General features: G+C 45.6%; 1 protein-coding gene across 1 annotated transcript in view; it reads right to left on the bottom strand.

Moving 5' to 3' along the window:
• PPT1 (palmitoyl-protein thioesterase 1) overlaps window positions 1-27,031 on the bottom strand; it is a 47,632-nt gene extending 20,601 nt beyond the window's left edge. The window contains exons 1-5 of the mRNA XM_077296159.1: window positions 26,875-27,031; window positions 26,690-26,799; window positions 23,983-24,110; window positions 9,255-9,325; window positions 6,046-6,148 (exon numbers count right to left, since the gene is read on the bottom strand). Of these exons, the coding sequence (XP_077152274.1) occupies window positions 6,046-6,148; window positions 9,255-9,325; window positions 23,983-24,110; window positions 26,690-26,799; window positions 26,875-26,983 (521 nt within the window). The 5' untranslated portion in view covers window positions 26,984-27,031. The remainder of the gene's footprint in view (window positions 1-6,045; window positions 6,149-9,254; window positions 9,326-23,982; window positions 24,111-26,689; window positions 26,800-26,874) is intronic.
• Window positions 27,032-27,280: the final 249 nt, after the last annotated feature.

Genomic DNA, 27,280 nt, shown 5'->3' with positions numbered 1-27,280 from the left:
GCTATTAAGATTACCCGGGCTTTGTCCTCCCGAATCTTCCTCAGAACTAATGGGATTAGGTTTAGAGGGGGGAAGGCATAGGCGAGACTGAAGTGCCATGATATCAGAAAAGCGTCTACTGCATATGAGTTGTCTTTTGGATCTAGGGAGCAGAACTGTTGTAATTTTTTGTTCTCCCTGCTGGCAAAAAGGTCTATTTCTGGACAACCCCACATCTGTATGATCTGCTCGAAGATAGCTGGATTCAGCGACCACTCTCCCTGTCTGAGCATGTTGCGGCTTAGATAGTCGGCTTTGGTGTTGAGACTTCCTTTTAAATGAAGAGCCGTCAGGGAGAGAAGATGTTCTTCGGCCATCTGAAAAATATGATTTGCGACCTTCATTAATGAACTGGATCGCGTACCTCCTTGACGATTAATGTAGGCCACGGTTACCCGGTTGTCCGATAACAGCCTGACGTGTCGACCCTGTAGGGGTATAAGGAACCTATTTAAGGCGTGATCTACGGCCAATAGCTCTTTCAGATTGGAGGATGAGTCCTGCTCAGACTGAGACCATAGCCCCTGAACCCAATCCTCCCCTAAGTGAGCTCCCCATCCCTTAGGGCTGGCATCCGTAGTCAATACTCTAGATACATGATTTATCCAAGGAACCCCCCTACGAAGATTTGAAGTGTGTGTCCACCAAACAAGTGAATGCGTAGACTCCGTAGAAAGTGAAAATTTACTATTGAGGTGAGCTCCTAGACGACGGGAATTGCGTAAGACGTCCCATTGTAGTGTTCTGGTGTGAAACTGAGCCCAGAGAACCGCCGGGATGCAGGATGTGAGGGAACCCAAGAGAGACATAACAGTTCTTACAGACACTAAGGGATTGTCAATTGCCCTAGAGACTAGATGCTGGATTTTAGCTACTTTTGAGTCCGGCAGGCGACATTCCTGTCTACTAGAGTCTATAACAAACCCCAGAAACTCCTGAGATTTTAGAGGCTGTAGACGCGATTTCTTAAGGTTGATAATCCAGCCTAGCCTGTTCAATGCCTCCATCAGCTTCTCTAGCTGGTCCCTGCAATGTGACTCTGAATTACCCACAATTAGTAGATCATCAAGGTATGGAACTATTAATATGTCCTGTTCATGCAGGTGTGCCATAACTTCCACCATAATTTTTGTAAACACCCGGGGTGCGACCGCGACACCGAAGGGAAGTGCCTGATATTGAAAATGCTCTACCGTGCCGGCAAGTGAAACCGCCACCCTAAGAAATCTTTGATGATCTACATGTATTGGAACATGGTAGTAGGCATCTTTGAGGTCCAAGACGACCATAAAGCAATGGTTAAAGAGTAATTTTATTGCCGTTTTAACCGATTCCATCTTGAAGGACGGAACCAACAAGAAATTGTTCAGGCCTTTCAAATTAATAATAGTGCGATATGAGCCGTCTGGCTTCTTGATCAGGAATAGAGGGGAATAGGAATGTAGGGATCCTGATTAGAACCTTCTTTTGTTGAAGTTCCCGGACCTCTGACTCCAGCGCCAACTGTTCTGTAGAGGAGGAACGGACAGGTGTCAACATAAACTTGTCCCGAGGAATATGATGAAAATCGAACCTTAGGCCTTTTTCCACAATGCTCAAGATCCACGGACTGTTCGTGATCTGTACCCAGGCCGGGTAGAAGGCCAAAAGCCTACCCCCCACCTGGACTGCCCGTCATTGTGGTTTTTTAGAATCTCGTGAAGGATTAAAGATAAATCCTTTACCCCTTCTCCTGTTGCTGTCGTATCTAGTAGACTCCCTGTTAGAATCTCTATACGACCTTCTGCGGTTAGACCAAGCTCTATTGTAGTCCCGTCTGTGAAAGGGTCTTCCAAGGAAAGGAAAGCGTTTTTTGTTATCTCCTGCTTTCTCTAAAAGTTCATCCAGGACCGGGCCGAATAAATGAGCTCCATCACAGGGAATGCTACACAATTTTGTTCTGGCCTGTAAGTCCCCTGGCCAACACTTAATCCATAGCGCTCTCCGGGCTGCGTTGGATAATGCTGAGGATCTGGCGGCTAACCTGACTGCATCCGCTGACGCGTCCGAAAGAAAAGCTGCAGCGTCTTGGATTAAAGGCATAGAGGATAATATTTCAGCCCTGGGAACTTTATCCTTGAGCTGATCTTCAAGGTGACCTAACCACACCATCAGGGACCGAGCCGTACAGGTGGCTGCTATAGCTGGTCTCAAGGATCCAGCCGAAGTCTCCCAGGCCCCTTTGAGGAAGATATCAGCTTTCCTATCTAAAGGGTCCTTTAGGTTCCCCAAATTATCAAAGGGAAGAGATGTTTTTTTGCACGCCTTAGCAACTGCCGCATCTAGCTTCGGAACCTTATCCCATGAGGATGAAGCTTCCTCCTCAAAAGGATATCTCCTTTTAAATGCTGGTGGAAGTGACCCCTTTCTCTCAGGTTTCTTCCACTCCTTTGAGATTAATGTTTTGATTTTGTCCACCACAGGAAAGGCCCTTCGGGATTTCCGCTCTATACCCCTGAACATAACGTCCTGAATAGAGCACTCTGACTGGGTGTCCTCTATCCCCATTGTGCTGTTGACTGCTTTAACCAGATGGTTAACCCTATCAAGGGACAGACAGGCTCGACCAGATTCCATTTCCTCAGAGGAGGAAGAAGACGGGAGGGACCTTGAGCTGAGCTCCCCCGAGTCCGAACCCACATCTGAAACAGGGGATAACTTCTCAACTTCAGTTATACGAGACCTGGATCTCACAGAACTCCGGACTTCTTGTCTGACCATCTTCCTTATTGTAGAGGTCAGATCAGGAGCCTCTTCCTCTAGCAATTGATGAACACAGGATTTACACAATCTCTTTACGTGCCCCTCCGGAAGTGGCTCTGCACATTCGGCACACTGCCTATGTTTGGTCTTAGATACACACTTTCTCCCCTAATAAGGAGAGAGGGAATATAAGGGGAACAATGATCAATAACTGAACATTCACGAAGATCACTTACCCCGCCAGCAATGAGTGGTACCGTATTCGGGGGGTCCTTCGTAGCCGACGAACTCTTACAGCCTGAGGACTTTGATGATCGGGACTCTTTAGCTCCACCAGCACGACTAACAGTAGAACGACGCTGGGAGCTCCTCAAAGGCTTTTCTGCCTGAGGCTGCTCTAGTGGCTGCTGCTGCTCACCGCTCTGCGTTGTTCCTTCCGGCGACTCCATAATGGATAGACGGTCAGGAACACGCTGTGGCCCATGTGCACGGCTTAAATCCCCCTAGGTACCGCCCCCGGCCGGGGGTCAGCAGGGAAATTCTCCAGGTGTCCGCTGATCGGACCTGCCGATTGGTTCCGGTCCACCGCCCGAGCCGTGTCCTAGTGCCGGAGACCCGGAGGACCAACTCCCTTCAAAAACGCTGGGCGCCGCCATTAGCCGGGAAGAAAGCGCTACTGCGCATGCCCGGCCGCGTCATACACCCGCGCCGCCCGCCGCGTCATCCGGACACACCCCTTCCGGTCGCGGCTGCGGCGCAGGGAGTCGACGCACCGGACAAGGACGGCCCCACTCCCCAGCCGATGCCGGCACCAGCGCAGGCGGCGGCAGACCCCGGGCTCCAGCAGACACGGCCCTACGAGAACCATATACTCACCAGGCGCGGACACCGCAGAAGCCAGCTCATCCACACCAGAGCTGCTTCCTCCTGCTGTCACCTACACGAACAGTCCCCCTGCCGTGTGGTGCCTCCATTCACCTGACCAGGCCGAGGTAGGGGACCCCCGCTACCTGTACCGGTCTGTCAGGAGTGGGATCTTCATTCTTCGACCTTCTTCACGAGGTCAGTCTGAAGAGGTTCCGCTGTCAGGGACAGGAAACCAACTGACGTGGGAGAGAGGTACCGCCCTTTTTATGTCTGTAGGTTTCCTGTCCCTGAAGGGCGGATTCCCTCTCTCGTTGTGCTGTCATGGCAACTGAATAAAATAACTTTTAATTAAATCTATTAAAAGAGCCCTCAGGCCCAAAAGAGAAACGTAGAAACGAAAAGCATAACACACAATATACAAATACTATCAGACGCTCCTACCGAGCGCTGCAAAGCTCTAGCACGGTGAACAAAAGACACCTTTCCTTTTGGAAGCTTACACCATATAAACACAGTACCTTTAGGTATACTGCTCCTACAGCCTGCATACACTATGAGCTTCACATCAAAGCAGGTCAAATAGAAGCAGATAACAATTACTGCTTAGATATATAAAGGAACAATCTCACCCGAGATGTAAGTTCCTGGCTTCACAGCGTGGAGTGGGATGGTTCGAGATGCCCGTACATATGAGGAGGCCCTCTGCGTGCCCATTCAAAGCCTCATTCTTCCAGATTTCATCCCAACATTAATTGCATCCTCCCTCATTAGGAATTCTCCCGACTAGTGTTGAGCATTCCGATACTGCAAGTATCGGGTATCGGCCGATATTTGCTGTATTGGAATTCCGATACAGAGTTCCGATATTTTTGTGAAATCGGAATCGGAAGTTCCCAGTGTATGGTTCCCAGGGTCTGGAGGAGAGAAAACTCTCCTTCAGGCCCTGGGATCCATATTCATGTAAAAAATAAAGAATAAAAATAAAAAATATGGATATACTCACCCCTCCGGCGGACCCTGGACCTAGCGGTGTTAACCGGCAGCCTCCGTTCCTAAGAATGAGCGAGTGAAGGACCTGCGATGACGTCGCGGTCTTGTGATTGGTCGCGTAACCGCTCACGCGACCAATCACAAGCCGCGACGTCATCGAAGGTCCTTCACTCACTCATTCTTAGGAACGGAGGCTGCCGGTTGCAGCGGTTACAACCAGGGCGCGTCAGAGGGTGAGTATATTCCTATTTTTTATTTTTATTCTTTATTTTACACATGAATAAGGATCCCAGGGCCTGAAGGAGAGTTTCCTCTCCTTCAGACCCTGGGAACCATCCAGGATAGCTTCCGATACTTGTGTCCCATTGACTTGCATTGGCATCGGGTATAGGTATCGGCGATATCCGATATTTTTTGGATATCGGCCGATCCCATCCGATACCGATACCTTTGAGTATCAGAAGGTATCGCTCAACACTACTCCCGACGCATTTCTTGTGGCTCAGTCATCAGGGGAGAAGCCACTTCAAAGGATAAAGTGTGTGCCGTCCATTGCACATCACACAGGAGGGTCGGTCACCCTCACCCTTGTATATTGTGCGTTATGCTTTTGGTTTCTACGTTTGTCTTTTGGGCCTGAGGGCTCTTTTAATAGATTTAATGAAAAGTTATTTTTTATGATTTAACTACAGTCATATATAATAGACTAATAGGAGCAATGATTGAATGGCGGCTACAGTTTTTTTGTACCTAGTATAAAGTGCAGTGCTTATGCTTACCCATGACAGCAGCTATTGCTGTGTCCTCTTGTCCTACCCAGACATGCGTTTTGCATCTAGCTTTCTGAAGGGGTTTGTTAGCTATGTACATCTGGTTGATTGAGGAACTACAAAAAGTGTCAGACCTCCACAATCTGATAATGATGACCTAGCTTAAGGGTCCTAAAGTCTACAAAAGTCCCTTTAAAAGGTGTATTCCCATAAGTAGAAGTTATCTATCCACAAGTTTGTCTTTTATTCTGCACTTCCACTGAATAATCTGGAAATACAGATTCTTGATCCGTTGATTGTTAAATGTTAAAGAGCTCTTGCTTGTTATAAGACAATATATATTGGAAAACATAAGCATGCCCGACCACTGCCTCATTAATTTCATGGAGAATGCAAGAAAAGGTGATTGCACTCTGGCAGTTCCATAGCGAATGAATGGAGCGGCAGTCATGCGCTTCACTTCAGTTTTATTCTAACGCAGATAAAAGTGCCCCATTCGGGTGAACGGTAGACCCACAGATCAGTTGTTTGTTATCGCCTATCCAAGGTATTGTCCGAATATCCCTTTACTGGTAAATGTCAGACTAACAATGACCATTACAGCTTCCACAAAAGTAAAGTAGCTTTTCATACTCACTGTTCCTGTACAAGTTTGGTATAGGCACCAACATTTAAAGTCTCTCGGATCCAATCACAAATGTGGGAGCTTTCTCCAGGACATCGAGGAAAGCCATATACACCTAAATATAAAGCCAAAAGTAATTACGGTAATAAATCTACACACACCTCTACATTCCCAACAGGTCTCCCCAAAAGTTGGGGTCTTTGCTCCATATAAGGCTCTGCTCACGTGTCCAAATTAGACAAATCTGACAAAAAGAAACTAATTCAGTTCATGTGAATAGGGTTTTCATGCACTCCTACAGCAAATCCGCAACCGAAATTTGGATATCAATCTCGGAAGTAGGGGGAAGATCACATTGTCAGCACAAAAGAATCCGGGTGAAGTGTCACTTACTGCCGATGGAGACTGATGACCAGATGGTTTTCATTGAAAACTTTATTTGACAGGTTTTTAAAGTCAACCTGTTTAGCAGTCAATGCAGGTCCTCCTAAAAACCTAATAGCAGAACTGATTGTCTTATACGTGGTCGCTTTTTTTTAAAAAAACTGCCAAACAGGGTAATGACAATGTCAAAGTTCATCAAACAATAAAAACAAACATTAACATACAGCATAAAACAATTAAAATCATCTGAGATTTCTAATTTATATTAAAAAAAAAAAAAAAAAAAATCCGAAAATATAGAAAAATAAAAGGAAAACGAGAAATAGATGAAAAAAAAAAAAAGAAGTTCATTCAGGGAAAACAGGATTCATATGCCTGAGAAAAAAAGCATCAATTAGGATGCGAACTGGTATTGAGTTGGTCTTTAAAGTGACCAAGTCTAAGGTATATGGCTGTGAGCCATTGGATAGGTGCCTGAATGAGTGAACCGTGAGAAAGGGCACGGGAATATGTAATCGGAAGAATGAGTCCGAATATGCCTCAGGAAAAAAAAAAAAAAAAAAAAATTATATATATTTTATATATATATATATATATATATATATATATATATACACACACTCACCGGCCACTTTATTAGGTACACCATGCTAGTAACGGGTTGGACCCCCTTTTGCCTTCAGAACTGCCTCAATTCTTCGTGGCATAGATTCAACAAGGTGCTGGAAGCATTCCTCAGAGATTTTGGTCCATATTGACATGATGGCATCACACAGTTGCCGCAGATTTGTCGGCTGCACATCCCAAAGATGCTCCATACAAGGCAGGATGGATCCATGCTTTCATGTTGTTTACGCCAAATTCTGACCCTACCATCCGAATGTCACAGCAGAAATCGAGACTCATCAGACCAAGCAACGTTTTTCCAATCTTCTACTGTCCAATTTCGATGAGCTTGTACAAATTGTAGCCTCAGTTTCCTGTTCTTAGCTGAAAGGAGTGGTACCCGGTGTGGTCTTCTGCTGCTGTAGCCCATCTGCCTCAAAGTTCGACGCACTGTGCGTTCAGAGATGCTCTTAGGCCTACCTTGGTTGTAACGGGTGGCGATTTGAGTCACTGTTGCCTTTCTATCAGCTCGAACCAGTCTGCCCATTCTCCTCTGACCTCTGGCATCAACAAGGCATTTCCGCCCACAGAACTGCCGCTCACTGGATTTTTTTTCTTTTTCGGACCATTCTCTGTAAACCCTAGAGATGGTTGTGCGTGAAAATCCCAGTAGATCAGCAGTTTCTGAAATACTCAGACCAGCCCTTCTGGCACCAACAACCATGCCACGTTCAAAGGCACTCAAATCACCTTTCTTCCCCATACTGATGCTCGGTTTGAACTGCAGGAGATTGTCTTGACCATGTCTACATGCCTAAATGCACTGAGTTGCCGCCATGTGATTGGCTGATTAGAAATTAAGTGTTAACAAGAAGTTGGACAGGTGTACCTAATAAAGTGGCCGGTGAGTGTGTGTGTATAATATATATATATATATATATATATATATATATATATATATATATATATATATATATATATATATATATATATATATTCATTCATTCTAGATATGACGAATATATAAAAGTATTTAATAAAAAATTCTGTTATATTTCGGTACAGTTTGAAAGGATACATGGTAGGTAAAAATAAGAGGCAGAGAAGGACCAAAAACATTAGAAAGGGGGTAGACAACAATCAATAGTCTGAACCGTGGACAAAATAATACTCTTGCCGTGGAAACCTTATGATGTTGGGGAGTAATTATCAAGTTTGAGGTAGTTTGAACAATCCAATGAATTATTGGCAATGAAGTGTTCCTGGATCGAGATATGGTAGACGGCTGCCAACACTAGCCATCTGAGTGTGAGCCGGCGAGTGGACTGCAAACAGTATCCGCCGCTCGTGCTCATCGAATGATCAGGAAGTAATAAGATGCCGATGGAGTGAATGAATGGGTTCCTACAGAAGGCAACCCAGTGCAAATGAGGTCTGCAGAAGACAGGGAGAGCATCCGGAGTCAGGTTCAATGAAGCAAAGGCAGCAGCACTTTTGCGTTCACAAATCACACATTACACATTATTATTATTATTTATATAGCACCATTAATTTCATGGTGCTGTACATGAGAAAGGGGTTACATACAGAGTTATAAATATCATTTACAGTACACAAATTTACAATGACAGACTGGTACAGAGGGGAGAGGACCCTGTCCTTGCGGACTTACATTCTACACATCCAGCAAGAAAAAAGGACACCTATATGGGCTAAATCGGAAATTAGGAGCAGGCTGCAAATTGATTAAGTAGTATAAAATGACTGCAGGAACTAAAATTGTAACCTGAAACTTAAATGCAATATTTTTACAATTACATCAAATTGTTAACACTAGAAAACTGGTGAAAAACACTTTGAAAAGTCGCAACACTGTTTTGCAACATGGACTTGCTCAAAAAATGTTTTAGCTATTGGACTAGGTTCACATGACTGATAGATATGAATGGCCGAGTGCGATCTGATAATCGGGTGAAACTTGTGTATACTGCAAGATGGGAGGAAAAAAAAACCAAAAACCTTACACATGCACAGCCCATAAAGTAACATGGAGACCAGTGCTACCAGTCAAAATGATAGTTAGCACTCATTCGATTTTTACGGTCATGGGCACAAGCACATAGTGCCTGGTCATGCTGAGCACTTCTGTATGGGGGCTGTCAGAAAATGAAGGTTTGCCAAATAGCTACCAAATTTGTATAGGGGACTTTACTAGTGTCTATGTTATGTACCTTGGTGCTGTCCTCCAAAGGAGATAAGATTTTTCATAGGAGGTGAAGGACATCTCTGAGCAACAGCCCTCCTGCACAGAAATAAAGAAAAACAGATTTAGCCACAAACGTTCAGACGTTTCTATTACTTATGTTCAATATAAATGTGGTAACGAACTAAATCTACAGTTTTTAGTAATTGTGCTGGTTTTTCCCCCTATCTAAAACAGTACATATTGGCTTTATACAACTAGACATAAATATGGTGGAAGAAAAACTATTTTAGAGTGGTCATCTGACTGAGTTATCAGCCAAAACTCACCAGGAGCACAAATGTGGCTCAGATGAGCCTGCAGATCCACAAAAAGGGAGGTGAAGATAAGCATCAAACAGGGAGGTTTGTGGCTGCATATCATTGTGATAAGTCCAACAAGTTAGATCTTTATTCTACATAGAAATTGGATTGTTGGTAGATCTCAGAAGGATCAGTGACTTCAAAAATGGCTGTCCAGCACGTTGGAATATTTTATCCAAAAGCTCAGTGTATAAAGTAAAGTGAGTAAGGCTACTTTCACACTAGCGTTAACTGCAATACGTCGCAAATGCGTCGTTTTGCCGAAAATACGCATCCAGCAAAAGTTCTTGCTGGATACGTTTTTTCGTCATAGACTAACATTAGCGACGCATTAGCGACGCATTGCAAAACGTCGCGTCCGTTTTGCGACGCTTGGGCGTGTGTTAGCGGACCGTCGGGAAAAAAAACGTTACATGTAACGTTTTTTGCTCCCGACGGTCCGCTTTTTCCGACCGCGCATGCGCGGCCGGAACTCCGCCCCCACCTCCCCGCACCTCACAATGGGGCAGCGGATGCGTGGGAAAAATGCATCCGCTGCCCCCGTTGTGCGGCGGAGACCACGCTAGCGTCGGGAACGGCGGCCCGACGCACAGTGACGGGTTGTTCCCGACGCTAGTGTGAAAGTAGCCTAATACTCACGTTCTTGGGAGGCTTTCTGGGTCGCCTGCCGGTCTTTGTATCTCTGCCACCAGTGATGATATTTCGCCACAGATATGCGACCACAGCAGTTGCAGTGTCGTGTCTGGTACAGATTATTAGTTACTTGTCCATGTCGAAACATCACTGGAGGTCAGGACACAAGCAAGGAAAATAATAGTTTATTTTATTGAGTTATAAGCTTTAGGTGAAAATTTAAAAGGGACTGGACAAAGCCTTTCAAGAGGACCCATAGCCTCCTGGGAAACTTCATTATGCAAGAAGACAAAAAATAAAAAACAGACGTACAGTATACATTAGAAAAACGTTAAAAAAAAAATCCTAACTAATTTGGTAATAAGAACTCCGGCCCTGTAAGAAGGGGAGACTGATGGGGTCCTATTTTGACAGCTATGAAAGAGTTCCTGCTTCTGAGCTGGGAGATACAAATGTGTAGGGGGAAGACTGGGCAAATTCAGCAGGGGAGATTAGTGCTTCTATTGCTCTTAAGCCATGCTGAGTTATTCTAAAGATGCAATGTGAGATGGGATCCTGTGTATTATGGCGCAACAGGAGGAGACTACAAGCAGCAACTCAGCCAAATCCGGTCACAACCTCTTTTCGATGTTTGTGTATAGTATGTAGGCAAGACTCAAACGCCTTTAGATGTAGTTATGGGCTCCAACTGCAGATCCCCTTTCTTGCAGGTTAACCCCTTCACCACCTAGCAAATTTTCCGCTATTGTGCTTTTGTTTTTAGTCCCGTCCTTCCCAGAGCCATGACTTTCTTTAATTTTTCCATCAATATGGGAGCTTGGTTTTTTGCGGGACAAGTTGTACCTTTGAATTTACCATATAGCGTACTGGAAAATGGGAAAAAACATTCCAAGTGCAGCAAAATTGCAAAAATAATTGCAATTCCACTTTTCTTTTTTGTTAATTACCATGTTCACTTAATGCTAAAACTGACCTGCCACTATGATTCTTCAGGTCAGTACAAGTACGCAGATACCAAACATGTATAGGTTCTTTTTCATTTAAGTGGTAAAAAAGGAAATCCAAAGTTAAAAAAAAATAATAATAATTTTGCTTATGTCGCCGGTTTCAGAGACTCGTAGCATCTTCATATTTTTGTGATCTGGAGCTGGGTGAGGGTTTACTCTTTTTCCATGAAGAGTTGATGTTTTTATTAATACCATTTTGGAGTATATACAATGTTTTGATCGCCTGTTATTGCAATGTTGTGTAGGGGGAAAAAAAAAAAAAAAAGTAATTCTTGCGTTTCAATTATTTACTCGTTACGCAGTTTACAGATCGGATTGTTTTTACATTTTAATATTACAGCAAATATTGTCCTAAATTGAGAAATAACACGCTATGCTGGTGGGTAACACTTCTTATAGATAATGCATATAACCAGAGATTAGCCCAGTGCAAAGTTATACCAGGGCAAAGAATTGGAAGTATTGCCAAAACAAATTTAGTTTTTCTTGATTTTTTTTTTAAATTGATACATTTTTAAAAATGCACTTAAATTCAGACCAAGGAAGGGGGGGGGGGGGGACTTGAACTTGTGTGTTCAAAAAAACAAAAAGAAAACTTATTTTTACTTGCCTCAATAGTCCCCTTAGGCTACTTTCACACTAGCGTTGGGCGCTGCACGTCGCAATGCGTCGTTTTGGAGAAAAAACGCATTCTGCAAAGTTGCCCGCAGGATGCGTTTTTTCTCCATAGACTTGCATTAGCGACGCATTGCGACAGATTGCCACACGTCGCATCCGTTGTGCGACGGATGCGTCGTGTTTTGGCGGACCGTCGGCACAAAAAAAAGTTCCATGTAACATTTTTGTGCATCACGTCCGCCATTTTCGACGGCGCATGTGCGGCCGAAACTCCGCCCCCTCCTCCCCGGACCGCAGAATGGGCAGCGGATGCGTTGTAAAACTGCATCCGCTGCCCACGTCTTGCAGTTATTTCACAGCGTCCGTCGGTATGTTGGCCCGACGCATTGCGACGGGCCCGTACCGACGGATCAGTGTGAAAGTAGCCTAAGGGTATGTGTCCACGTTCAGGATTGCATCAGGATTTGGTCAGGATTTTTCATCAGTATTTGTAAGCCAAAACCAGGAGTGGAACAATTAGAGGAAAAGTATAATAGAAACATATGCACCACTTCTGCATTTATCACCCACTCCTGGTTTTGGCTTACAAATACTGATGAAAAATCCTGACCAAATCCTGAACGTGGACACATACCCTTAGGAAACTTGAAGCTGCAATCGTCCAATCACTTTTGAGGCACATAGCAGGGCTTCAGTACCTATACCTCCAAGGTCGTGCAGGGGTTAACCAATTAAAATGTAGTCATGACCTTTTGCAGATTAACCCATTGTATCCTCCTCTTTTCTATGCCTCATATTATACAGACAGTTTGGGGAACCTTTTTTCAGCAAGGGGCCATTTGGATATTTACACCATCGCTCGGGGTGGGGCGCACAAAATTATCAACTTGAAAATCACCCTGCTATATTTGGTCAAACATAAATAACTCACGAACAAAGAAAATTTTAGCCGGCACCAAAAACCTATGTGTTTCCGTAAATAATCGTAATTGGACAGAGCAATCAAGCCTAGAGGTACCGCGTACTCAACTAATCAAGTCAATGGAAGTTGCAAGAAAAGAAAAAAAACACGGTGGGACTTACCGTTCCTATTCAAATCCAACATTTTATTACAACTGCTAGCAGGGGAGAGTAAAGCACATGGGACGGACTGATGTGCTTTAATCTCCCATGGCCAATTTTAACGTGATGTCTTGAATAAAGTGTTGAACTTTAATAGGAACAGTGAGTGCCACTATGTTTTTATTTTTTTGCAATCTAACTGATATGAGATGCACTTTTTACATCAAACATTTGGAGAAAAATAGGGGGTGCGTTTTATAGTCTGGATATACCTGCTGTGGATGGGGAGGTGGGGGAGCGGTAGCAGCGGACGAGAGAGTCACGGACAGGAGCCGGCTGCTGCAGCTAACACCCATGCCCGCTGTTAAAGATAAATGAATATTCACTGCTCCCCACCCACATAATTCCTCCCACCTATACAGTGAAGCCGATGCCGAGACTTAGGAGAGACTATGGGCATGGGGAGCAATAAATATTCATTTTTCTGTAAGAGCAGACACACTGTTAGCCGAAGCTGCTGGCTTCCTGCAAGCGGCTGGGCGATCACATGTGCCCTCTACTAAAGAGAATGAATATTCACTGCTCCCCATGCCCATGGGTGTGGGCAGCAGTGAATATTCACTCTTTAGTAGCGGGCACACATGATCGCCCAGCCGCTGCTGGAAGCCGGCAGCTGCAGCTAACAGTGTCCCTGCTATTAAATAGAAATTAATACTTACTGCTCTTCACGCCCATAGTCCCAGCCGCGGGGAGCAATGAGTATTTCGGCAGCTGTCCTCAAGACAAGGAAATGATGCTCAATAGTGTGTATGTGTTTGTGTGGCCTCCACGTACCTGTATGACCTCCCTACAACACTTGGACATGCTCCTGATGAGGCGGCGGATGGTGTCCTGAAGAATCTCCACCCAGACCTGGACTAAAGCATCCGCCAACTCCCGGACAGTCTGTGGTGCAACGTGACGTTGGTGGATGGTGCGAGACATGATGTCCCAGATGTGCTCAATCGGATTCAGGTCTTGGGAATGGGCGAGCCAGTCCATAGCTTCAATGCCTTCATCTTGCAGGAACTGCTGACACTCCAGCCATATGAGGTCTGGCATTGTCCTGCATTAGGAGGAACCCAGGGCCAACCGCACCAGCATATGGTCTCACAAGGGGTCTGAGGATATCATCTCGGTACCTAATGGCAGACAGGCTACCTCTGGCGAGCACATGGAGGCCCTCCAAAGAAATGCCACCCCACACCATTACTGACCCACTGCCAAACCGGTCATGCTGAAGGATGTTGCAGGCAGATGACTCTCCACGGCGCCTCCAGACTCTGTCATGTATGTCACAGGTGCTCAGTGTGAACCTGCTTTCATCTGTGGAGAGCACAGGGCACCAGTGGCGAATTTGCCAATCCTGGTGTTCTGTGGCAAGTGCCAATCGTCCTGCATGGTGTTGGGCTGTAAGCACAACCCCCATCTTTGGACGTTGGGCACTCAGACCATTCTTATGGAGTCGGTTTCTAACCATTTGTGCAGACACATGCACATTTGTGACCTGCTGGAGGTCATTTTGCAGGGCTCTGGCAGTGCTCCTCCTGTTCCTTCTTGCACAAAGGCTGAGGTAGCAGTCCTGCTGCTGGGTTGTTGCCCTCCCAAGGCCCCCCTCTACATCTCCTGGTGTACTGGCCAGTCTCCTGGTAGCACCTCCAGCCTCTGAACACTACAGCGACAGACACAGCACACCTTTTTGCCACAGCTCGTATTAATGTTCCATCCTGGATGAGCTGCACTACCTGAGCCACTTGTGTGGGTTGTAGAGTGCGTCTCATGCTATCACAAGTGTGAAAGCACAACCAACATTCAAAAGTGACCAAAACATCAGCCAGAAAGCATTGGTACTGAGATGTGGTCTGTGGTCCCCACCTGCAGAACCACTCCTTTATTGAGTGTGCCTTGATAATTGCCAACAATTTCCATCTGTTGTCTATTCCATTTGCACAACAGCATGTGAAATTGATTGTCAAACAGAGTTGCTTCCTAAGTGGACAGTTTGATTTCACAGAAGTTTGATTTACTTGAAGGGGGTGTGTGGGTGTGGGTGTGTGTGTGTGAGAATAGTATATAGATATATATATATATATATATATATATATATATATATATATATATATTCTCAAAACCAAGGAAATCATAACTCATTAATGTAGGTGGTAGTATGAATAGACTGCAGACATATAAAACAAATCACTGTCAAACTCCAAATACATATATTGAATCTTTATAAATGTGAACAAAATGTATCCCAAAAAAAAAATAAAAAAAATTATACACTTAATATTTAATCATTATTAAATATCTCTAATGTATAAATCAATACGGTTTTCCATTTATTTCACAGGTTTAAAAAAGATTTTATAGAAGTGATACATTTTCCAATTCCACAAAAAAGTGTATTTTGATGTCCACTAACATGTAGTATGACTTCATGGAGAGAGAAAGCATATTCAATCAACATATCTGGGATGTTAAGAGAATAAAAAGTTTAGAGAGGAAAACCGGCAATTAAATTCACGTAATGCGATTGATTTCGTAGTCCCTGTTCAAACCATTGGGATATAATGTATTCACTATTAGATGCAGTGATACTTCATTGCCGCTTCCATTTCATTTTAAGGTGAAAGGACACTCAATTGCCTAATTCAAACAAGTTAGGTTGCGTGCCCATTATCAGTTATAGCAGAGTTTTGGAAGCACCACATTTGTGCTGCGTTGTATATTACAAGCACAGTGAATGTTATTTATAGAAGACTCATGTCCATTGTGCTTCTATTTAACTCAGCGTAAAATCACACAAGGTAAGAGGAGATGACCCTCCGCTAGAAACAGGTTCTCCCTGGCGATTTAAATAAGGCAATGAATGAATTGTCCAAGAGGATCCTGACATGCTGGCCTTGTGTAGGGGTACAAGGAATTTACTTTCAGTATGCTCCACCACCAGCAACTAATTTGCATTTGATGACCGTGCTTTTTCACTACCGGTCCAGGCCCCTTGGACCACCTCCCTTACTAGATGAGCCCCCCACCTCATGGGGATCGCATTTGTGGTCACAATTCGTGTGATAGCCACAACCGAGGGAACTCTCCGGACAGGTTTGATCCATTTAACCACCACAGAAGGGATTGTACTGCTTGTGGGGATAGAGTCATTCTGCCTTCCAGGTGAACACCCAACCCCTCTCCCAAGGGAAAATAAGTTGTACAACACATCCCTCTGCAAAATTCAGGAATGAAACTGGGCCCACAGAACTGCCGGAAAAGCACTATGTCAAAGTACCCAAGAGGGACGTTGCACTCCCAAGGGACATGGAGGGAACCTTTTTACACCTGGAACTGGATCTTTTCTATTTTAGAAATTGGGAATAGATACTTCCAAGTTCAACATAAGCCACATAAACTCCTGATTCTTCAGGGGGTACTGATCTGAATTTTCTTAGATTCAGTAAGCAGCCCAGGCCCACTAGGGTAGCCATCACCTCTTGATTTCTACATTTATGAACTGACTTGCCTACCATCAGGAAATTATACAGATATTGGATGATTAAGACATTTTTCCCCCAGAGATGAGCCATTACTTCCGCATCAATGTTCGTGAAGACCCTAGGGGCTACCACCAGAAACAACCATGAAAAAGCAATTTTATTGCAGATTTAACGGATTCAGAGCTCCCCCACTGATGTCTCCCACGTCCCCTTACGAAAGGTGTCCGCTTTCCTATCCAGTCGATCTCTCAGTGCCCCCATATCAAAGGGCAGAGAAGCGCTTTTAGAAACCTTAGTCATTGTAACATCCAGTTTAGGGGGCTTTGTCCCATAACGACAAAGACAGCTCATCAAAGGGGTACTTTCTCTTGAAAGAAGGGGGCAGAGAGCCCCTCCTTTTTGGCCTCTTCCATTCCCACTGCACTAAAGCCTGGATTCCTTCATTCTAAAGGAAGGATCTTCGTTACCTCTGATCTAGGCCTTAAAACAGTATATCCTGCACTGATTTCTCAGGGCTACTGTCCATAACGCCCATAATGGATCTGATTGATTTTACCAGCCTATCCACCTCTTCTTGTGGGTAACAACGGCACCCTGCTTCACTATCTGAAGATAAGGTTGACGAGGAGGAACCACCCGAGTCATAACCGTAATCCGATTTAGAGGAAATGTCTGATGCCGGGGAGACCTCCCTAACCCATTTATCTCTCTTCCCTTCTGTAGTTCTCAGAGAGGGATATAAGGGACTCCTTAATCTCTGCTTCTATGATGGCCCTTGAGTTGATAGTACAGCTAGGGGGTCTCTTCCATTACTGTCTGCTCTATACAGAATTGACAGAGCATCTTCTGACAGGAGTCTGGCAATAAGGTTTTACACAAAGCACATTTCTTCTGATTGGCTTTGGTCACACACACTTCTTTCCTTGGCAAAAAAAAAATAATCACAAGAAAGAAGGTGAAACTACATTACCAAGTGAACTTTCACGAAGATCACTTACCACCTTGACGCAATGAAATGATACCAGTTTAAAGGAAGGACACGTCTCAGCCACGACATCATCCCTGGAAGTTGACTGGATCTGCTCTCTTGGCTACCCCCGTCTCTCTGTGAACCAGCTGCCCCATCCACCGACAAGGGGACGCATCCGCTCCACTCACTCCCGGGGCTTCGCAAGCTGCTGCTGCTCCAAATCTGTCTCCATAATGCTAAAGAGGACATGTGAGCTAGGAAGCCCTGAGCAGAGGTGCCAGCTTACCTTTATACTGGCTTATGTGCTCCTCAGTAACCCAGTCTCCGAGTCACATGGGCTCGAGTCCATCTTTGACAAGCATCTTGGCATCGTCATCCACATGACCCCCTCAGACAGAGTGCCTCCCCCGCATCATCCACACACCCTCCAGTGTGTCTTTCTGTCTGGTGTGATCGCTCTCTGGGCACGTTCTTACTATGACTTCGGCTGCATCACCAGCCTCGTCATACCAACCGCCTCGTCATACCAACCGCCTCCTAGCCTAGTCATCCAGGAGCACGACATTTCCAGCTTCAGTCACACTACACATAGTTGCGGGGAGGGTATCCAGGACAGGTCAGGCACTGCAAACGCTTGCTGACCCCTGAGCCACACCAGAGCCGTCCATCACCAGTCAGGGGATACAGCTCACCTTGTGTCTGCAAGAGTGAAAGACCCCTTGTACCCATGGTGTCCCTTACAGAAATCCTGCACTGGCCAAGGTAAAGACGGGATCCCTGCTTCAGCCGGCCAGGTCTGGGAAAGAAACTTATTTCTACTAAGAATCACAGGAAGCATGTACTAGATTCCCTCATCAAGGACAGGAAACCAACTGATGCCTGGGAGAGGTGCTGCCTTTTTAGCCTGTAGGTTTCCTGTCCTTGGTGGGCAGATCCCCTCTCTCACGGTGCAGTCATGGGTGATCAACAAAAATGTATTTGTATGTTTGCGTATGTTCTGCCTATGTTAATGATTATGATGTAATTTTATTTATAATGTTGCTCCACAATTGACAAAAACCTAAGATGGGCTGAAACATCTTGTGTGGATTTCCATGTACTGGATAAAAATGAGCATTAGTCAACACGAGTGCCACGTTACACTCTAAACTCAAACTCCAACTAACAGATCACAGGCAGCAGCCAATTGCCCTAACACCAATATCCTCCCGCTATGGGCTAGTCCCAAATGTTAACTATCTTACCCCAACATAATTACATAAACTACAGTAAACTATGTTCAACACTATACATTACAACTAGTGATGAGTGTGGCACCCCAGGAGTTCAGGTACCACAGTGGTATTGCCTTCCTCTCGGGGAGGGTAATGCCATGCCTGGAGACAGGAGGAATCCCTTTGGCAGGTAACCTTTCATGCAACATATTCTGACTCCAGGCCAGAAGGGGGAGCTCTACACCTGACTTGAGGGGAGCTGCTCTCTCTGGTCGGGAGGCGGAGTCAGTTGCTAGGCAGACAAGCAGACAGTTGACAGTTGGTAGCAGACGGCGAAGGAGCACAGAGGTACTTAGGAGCTAGAGAAAGACTGCTACTGGGCCTCTCTAAGCTGAGCGCAGAAACCGGGTACCGAGAGCCCGAGGCTGAAGGGGACTGCAAGCCCCTCAGCAGAACCGGAGGGCAGGAAACTAAAAGGGACTTGCCCACATAATACCTGAGGTACAGCAGCAATCAAGAGTCCAGAGTCACCGTGAACAGAGACCCCAAAGAGAAGGCTCAAGTTGCCTACCGTGCAGGTGCTGTCCCTGGACAGGGAAGAAAGAGGGCCTTGTTAGACAGCTACAGGCAGCAAGGGACCACAGACCAGCGCATAGTGGAAGGCTCCCAAACTGACCTGTCAAGGGGATTCCCACCTGTCTTCAGGCTGCCTGGACTCCAGCTACGCCTGTTACCGGTACCCTGGACTGAGGCTGAATTCCATCTCAGTAAACCAGGTAAAGACTGTAACCCTGTGTCCTCCAATTATTTTCGGCATTCACCATCCCTGCCAAATACACCAGGAGCCCTGGGGACACCGCTTCACCTGTGGGAAGCGACACCATCTTTGCTGCAGCACCATTGCCCCCAGAGGACCCCTTTAAGCAGCGTCGGTCACCTCTGACTGAGAACCACAGGTGGCGTCACGAACTTTCCTTATTTCCACAACCCCTTTAAAGACCGTCCCTTTAACATGGGCGCCCAGGGCTACGGACCGGGTCGCCGGCATGTGGCCTTAAAGTAAACTTGAGAAATACTTTACTTGTATAAAAGGAAAAACTAAAAAATTGCCTCCTCCACCCCTTAATAGCCGGGCCATCTTTTACTGTATTTCACAGTCGCCTATGACTACAGTAGATGACAGAGAAGGAATAAAATTACACCCACTGGTAAATGCAATATTGGCGTGTGTGACATGGTCAGGCACATCCTGTTTAATTTATGGAGGAAGGACTCAAAACTCACAAAGCCTATGCGGACAATACAAGAATTGCCAAAAGCAGAAGGGACTCTGATACATCCTGTATTATACATAAAGGAGGACCTCATACACATTGTGTTTAAACTGATAGGTAGGAGGACTCAAAGTCTCATAAAGCCTAAGCACCATGACACTGGATTATACTGGGAAACATACTGGAAGCATGATCAGCTATCCAACCGAGCATCCGTTGACACTTTTCTGGCTTCAAGATTGGTGTCTCACGCTCTGCAAAGTGTGACAGGAAGATAGGTCTCATGGATGGGCATGTTTGTTGTGCTCCCGCAGCAGGCACACTTTCACCTGGCCTATGGCCTCTGCATGCACCATTAGCAGCACTTCTATTTCCCCTTCCCTTATACACACCTTGCGCATTTAAAAATTATGTATACAATATATGCTGCAAACTTTCCAGTATCAATAGGGAAAAGAAAATACTATATGTAGCTCTGAAAAGGACTTTTGTTTTCAGGATGTGGCAGTAGTATACCTACTGAAGGCCTGTAAGGCAATAATCCCTGCTTATATGGCTCTAATCAAAGCCCATCACTACACTGAACACAGGTAACAGTGGTTTTACTGGAGAAAGGAGACATTTGGAATGCAGTATATACATCACAGGAGACATGGGGCATATACATCACAGGAGACATGGGGCTTATACATCACAGGAGACATGGGGCTTATACATCACAGGAGACATGGGGCTTATACATCACAGGGGACATGGGGCTTATACATCACAGGGGACATGGGGCATATACATCACAGGAGACGTGGGGCTTATACATCACAGGAGACGTGGGGCTTATACATCACAGGGGACGTGGGGCATATACATCACAGGAGACATGGGGCTTATACATCACAGGAGACATGGGGCTTATACATCACAGGAGACGTGGGGCTTATACATCACAGGAGACGTGGGGCTTATACATCACAGGAGACGTGGGGCTTATACATCACAGGAGACATGGGGCATATACATCACAGGAGACATGGGGCTTATACATCACAGGAGACATGGGGCTTATACATCACAGGAGACGTGGGGCTTATACATCACAGGAGACATGGGGCTTATACATCACAGGAGACGTGGGGCTTATACATCACAGGAGACATGGGGCTTATACATCACAGGAGACGTGGGGCTTATACATCACAGGAGACATGGGGCATATACATCACAGGAGACATGGGGCTTATACATCACAGGAGACATGGGGCTTATACATCACAGGAGACGTGGGGCTTATACATCACAGGAGACATGGGGCTTATACATCACAGGAGACGTGGGGCTTATACATCACAGGAGACGTGGGGCTTATACATCACAGGGGACGTGGGGCTTATACATCACAGGAGACATGGGGCTTATACATCACAGGAGACGTGGGGCTTATACATCACAGGAGACGTGGGGCTTATACATCACAGGAGACGTGGGGCTTATACATCACAGGAGACATGGGGCTTATACATCACAGGAGACGTGGGGCATATACATCACAGGAGACATGGGGCTTATACATCACAGGAGACGTGGGGCTTATACATCACAGGAGACATGGGGCTTATACATCACAGGAGACGTGGGGCTTATACATCACAGGAGACGTGGGGCTTATACATCACAGGAGACATGGGGCTTATACATCACAGGAGACGTGGGGCATATACATCACAGGAGACGTGGGGCATATACATCACAGGAGACGTGGGGCATATACATCACAGGAGACGTGGGGCTTATACATCACAGGAGACGTGGGGCTTATACATCACAGGAGACATGGGGCTTATACATCACAGGAGACGTGGGGCATATACATCACAGGAGACATGGGGCTTATACATCACAGGAGACATGGGGCTTATACATCACAGGAGACATGGGGCTTATACATCACAGGAGACATGGGGCTTATACATCACAGGAGACATGGGGCTTATACATCACAGGAGACATGGGGCTTATACATCACAGGAGACATGGGGCTTATACATCACAGGAGACATGGGGCTTATACATCACAGGAGACATGGGGCTTATACATCACAGGAGACATGGGGCTTATACATCACAGGAGACATGGGGCTTATACATCACAGGAGACATGGGGCTTATACATCACAGGAGACATGGGGCTTATACATCACAGGGGACATGGGGCATATACATCACAGGAGACGTGGGGCTTATACATCACAGGAGACGTGGGGCATATACATCACAGGAGACGTGGGGCTTATACATCACAGGAGACGTGGGGCTTATACATCACAGGAGACGTGGGGCTTATACATCACAGGGGACGTGGGGCTTATACATCACAGGAGACATGGGGCTTATACATCACAGGAGACATGGGGCTTATACATCACAGGAGACATGGGGCTTATACATCACAGGAGACATGGGGCTTATACATCACAGGAGACATGGGGCTTATACATCACAGGAGACATGGGGCTTATACATCACAGGAGACATGGGGCTTATACATCACAGGAGACATGGGGCTTATACATCACAGGAGACATGGGGCATATACATCACAGGAGACATGGGGCATATACATCACAGGAGACATGGGGCATATACATCACAGGAGACATGGGGCATATACATCACAGGAGACATGGGGCTTATACATCACAGGAGACATGGGGCTTATACATCACAGGAGACATGGGGCATATACATCACAGGAGACATGGGGCTTATACATCACAGGAGACATGGGGCTTATACATCACAGGAGACATGGGGCATATACATCACAGGAGACATGGGGCATATACATCACAGGAGACATGGGGCTTATACATCACAGGAGACATGGGGCTTATACATCACAGGAGACATGGGGCTTATACATCACAGGAGACATGGGGCTTATACATCACAGGAGACATGGGGCTTATACATCACAGGAGACATGGGGCTTATACATCACAGGAGACATGGGGCTTATACATCACAGGAGACATGGGGCTTATACATCACAGGAGACATGGGGCTTATACATCACAGGAGACATGGGGCTTATACATCACAGGAGACATGGGGCTTATACATCACAGGGGACATGGGGCATATACATCACAGGAGACATGGGGCTTATACATCACAGGAGACATGGGGCTTATACATCACAGGGGACATGGGGCATATACATCACAGGGGACATGGGGCTGCGGATGCTTTTTTTTTTTTTTTGGGGGGGGGGGGGGATGGGAGCACATAGCATGCTAACTCCATCCACAAACCTGCATCCTGGCACTGGCAAGTGTCTGGATGTAACCCTTCATGGCACGTGCTGCAGTGTTCTGTAGTGAAGGAAAGGCAAGGAGAAATTGGAGTACCGCCATCCCAGAGATTCTAACCAATGGCCAGAGAAAAGGTCATTGCGGGCAATAAATGACCCCAGATTCCCCACCCCTGATATACAGGGACATGCCATTATATGGTTTGATAAATTCAAGCTCCTGGCAGGAGGGGGATGAAACTTTTAATATGACTTTTGTTTAGAGAATTCACTGCTTAGAGATACACTGGCAAGTTACTTTCCCATATTTTGATTTTCTTTAGATTAATTTGTAAGAAAAATGAAATATTCTCCCATTATATGGAGCAATGTGTAAAATTCTTTAAGATGTCGGCACCAGGCTCCACTTCATGTCGATGCTATATACAGTCCACTTCCTCCTCAGCGTTGGAATCTCCCAGAGAAGAGAATCTCACAGCTCACGATAGTGAAGTGAAAGTAAAACATGCATTGCCGTAATACTAATGGAAATAATCCAATTTGCCAATGACATTTGAGAAACAGCTTACAATTTCATCTTTTGTCAATTTTTATCATAACCCATAGATTGTCTCTGAAATTTGAAGGTGTCGTATAGTTGTTTACATGCTCATCTTAGGGCATAATGGTATAGGGTTCCTGAACCCAGCCCTCTTGTGATCTGCTTATCATTAGGGGACCTGGAGGCAAACTTCACATTCCAAAAATAATACACTACAAGTTGAAGAAGCATTACTTACAGAAACTGCCCACCCTGTGAGAAACCCATGCCATTGTAACCATTCTGAAGTCCGGGGTCCTTTGCCAGCTGCTCACAAACCATCTCCAGTTGTTTATTCACATTCAGAAAGAAGCTGTTCTCCATGTCCTGGGGACAAATGCAAACAAGTGTAAAGTTTGGGAAAAAGGCTACTTTGTTACGTAGCAATCATGAAAATGGACAGCGCTCACTTATCAAGCGAAAGGCTCCATGATGTATTAGAAAATGGAAAAGTGTCACCAGTAATGTTACAAAGCTAAAGTGGGTTTGTGAGAACAAGCGCTTTTAGGTAGAGACATGAGACCTGTATGAAGTTAGCTAACCGTCATTTATTATGTGTGGAAGTCTCAGCTTGGATGATCGTTGTAGTCAGAAGTGCGATCTACTCACACACTAGAAAGGAAACCTGTCATTTAAAAAATTGCTACTAACCTGCAGCTATGGGGTTAAAAGGGACTGTCAGCACAGAATGATTTCTTAAACCAAGTACAGGTGCACGGTCCTTCACGGCATGGCCAGTCATTTATATACATCTTCCCACCCTTCCCTGGCCCTATGAAGCCAGAGCTGTCAATCAAAAAAAAAGAGGTGGGGTGGAGATAGAAGGGGAAAATAAATAATTGGCCTCACCATGATGAACGGTGCGGTGGGACTTAGTTTGAACAGACTAATGGTGTTCTGAAGCTGTGCGGCCATTGCACTGAAAGCCCGGCTACAGGGAGGAAATGAATTGTATTCTTCCCTGCAGCCTCCGGCTTTCAGTCAGAGAAGTAGCCGGTGTGGCTTCAGTCATCGCTCGATACATAACATGCGGTGGGCAGTTATAACCTTTCTTCTGCATTGACTGACAGCCAGAATGGCAGTGCATCAGTACAGGGTCAGGTGTCAGTGCCTGCCAGGGCATGGACACATGCATCATTCACTGTGTATTGAGTGGTGACTGAAGCCGCACCTTTATGACTGAAATCTGGAGGCTTCTGGGGGGAATAAAGTTAATTTCCTCCCGGTAGTCAGGCTCTCAGTGCAGTGGACCCATGGCTTCAGAACTCTATTAAAGTACAGATTAATCCCATATCTGCTCTACTTTTATTTTTACATAACAGGTTCCCTTTAAAAAGTATGTGTTACCAGATTTCACAGTGTAGACTGCATACATTATTAAATAGTTCCACTGAGGCTGATCCAATATGACATGTATTTTCAAAGTGTATTTATCTTCCGGATACTACAAAGAGCATTTTTTTAAGTCCAGGTCTAGTTATTATTCAGCAGAAATGCTTTCAGAAAGGATTATTCAGCCGTTCTAGAATGTAAGGTCAAAGCAAGTCTGCCAGCCTCATCAGGTCTAAAATCTGTTTAATAATGAATGCAGTATGTATTGTGGAATGAGGTGAATGGATTTAAAGTGGTTCTTTGTGGATGTAGGAGAAAGGTTTTTTTTTTTTCAGTCAGACACTTGAGCTTTCAAATATTTTTTGGAAAAAAAAAAAAAAACACCATCACAAAATGGTAGGAAGGTAGTCATGACCAAGTAGGTAGGTTAGTCCCCTATGAGTAAGCATACAGGGTTATAGTGTGCTCACTTTTCAAGGCAGGCAATCTGTTTGTAAAGTTCCAACTTAAGCATTAATTGTTGGTCTCTTTACTTTTTTTTTTTTTAATGATGTCAAGAAGATGCGATCATGTAGATAACTAGCACATATGAACGCTGCACTTTAAGAAGAAGTGTGTCTAAGGCTCTGTTCACATCAGAGATGGAGGCTGTCGCTTCCTGAAGGGGTAGGGGTCTTCCAAAGCCCAACAGGTTTCCAAAAATATACACCATGGCAGAAATCATAGCAAACATCTACGCCAACTAGTACCTTTTGGCATTTCATGTTACCCTTGAACCATCTGACAGGTTTTTTTTAAGTCTCGGTTTACCCATGTATTTCCAGGAGGAATATCTACGTTCTAAGAAAAAGCGCTCCGGCATTTTTATTCCATAAGGAATACGAGTATAAACAGAAAGCGACCTGTCAGGAGATGTGACGGGTCCTCTGTACACTAGGTAGCATACAATGATCACCAATCGGACAGCGGTGGCCCTGCAGTGGTGTATATGATGCAGATTGCACTGTAAAGGGGCACACACTGCAAAGTCACTCCCTCCTTACGTGCTACATTCCCCAATGTAAAACAACACATACTCACCTTGCACACTGTCCCAGCCACGGTGCTGTTAGGCCTCAGTGACATTCTTATGGCAAGTGACCACTGCAGCCAATCGACGGCCACTCATGGGCTGTGCGCTCACCTTCTTTGGACGTCTGAGATTCATTAAAGAAAAGTGTAAGTGAAGTTGTCCATCGCCGACTGCTGATTGGCTGCAGCGGTCATGTGACATTACATCTCGCTATCCCAGGAGCTGACTGTGCTGGAATGTCGCCGGTGGGGGAGGCATCACTTACCTTTATTTTACACCGGTGAAGACAGTATAAGAAGGCGCTGTCCTGGAAGGGGCATGTGGGCTCTGCCCCAGATCCACCACTTCTGTACGATCGGACATCGTGATGCCGTCACACTCATCACCATGAGAAGCGAAGACACCTGAGCCGTCACCCAGCTACACGGCATGTCCTACCAGCACCCACCATACATATAATGCAGGGCGCGGCGCACACAGGCACCCTCACCACTCCTCTCACCTCAGCAATAGTGTTCCCTATCTTCAGGGACAGGACATATATTCCAGGGACTTGCTGCTCCACCATCTTCTTAATCCCGCCCATACTGAAGGGGTTGCAGCAAGAGTCACCTGAAAACACATGTTATGGTGAGGAAGGCAGTAATGAAGAGGAACCTGCGCCACAGAGAACTCCCACAATCTTACCCATTCCGTGCCATATCACCAATGGCAGCGGATCTTTGTTATCCTGAAAGGGCTCCCCGCAAACCACCACGATCCCGAGCACAAAGATCGCCAGCCACACCCGCTCCATGTTACCGGAGCGCCCGCTAGCGACACTTCCTGTTGTGGTCACATGATGCTGACACGTGCTATGTGGGCGGGGCAAAGTAACTGGCAGGAAGAGTCAACAGAACTGTGACGGCGGTTATCGGTGTACAGCTGTAGCGGCCACAGGCGTCTATCCTATCAGCGTATTATCAGTGGCCGCCCTGCAGGAGTCCTCCTATAACACAGAATAAACGGGTGCCCCCATAACTGTGACTGCCCGGGGGGTTCCTGTAACAGTGACACCAGGGTACTTCCATAATAGTGACAGTCAAGAAGCTCC

The sequence above is a fragment of the Ranitomeya variabilis genome, chromosome 3, assembly GCF_051348905.1.
Source record: "Ranitomeya variabilis isolate aRanVar5 chromosome 3, aRanVar5.hap1, whole genome shotgun sequence".
NCBI lineage: Eukaryota > Metazoa > Chordata > Amphibia > Anura > Dendrobatidae > Ranitomeya > Ranitomeya variabilis.
This window is presented reverse-complemented; position numbering and strand designations above follow the sequence as displayed.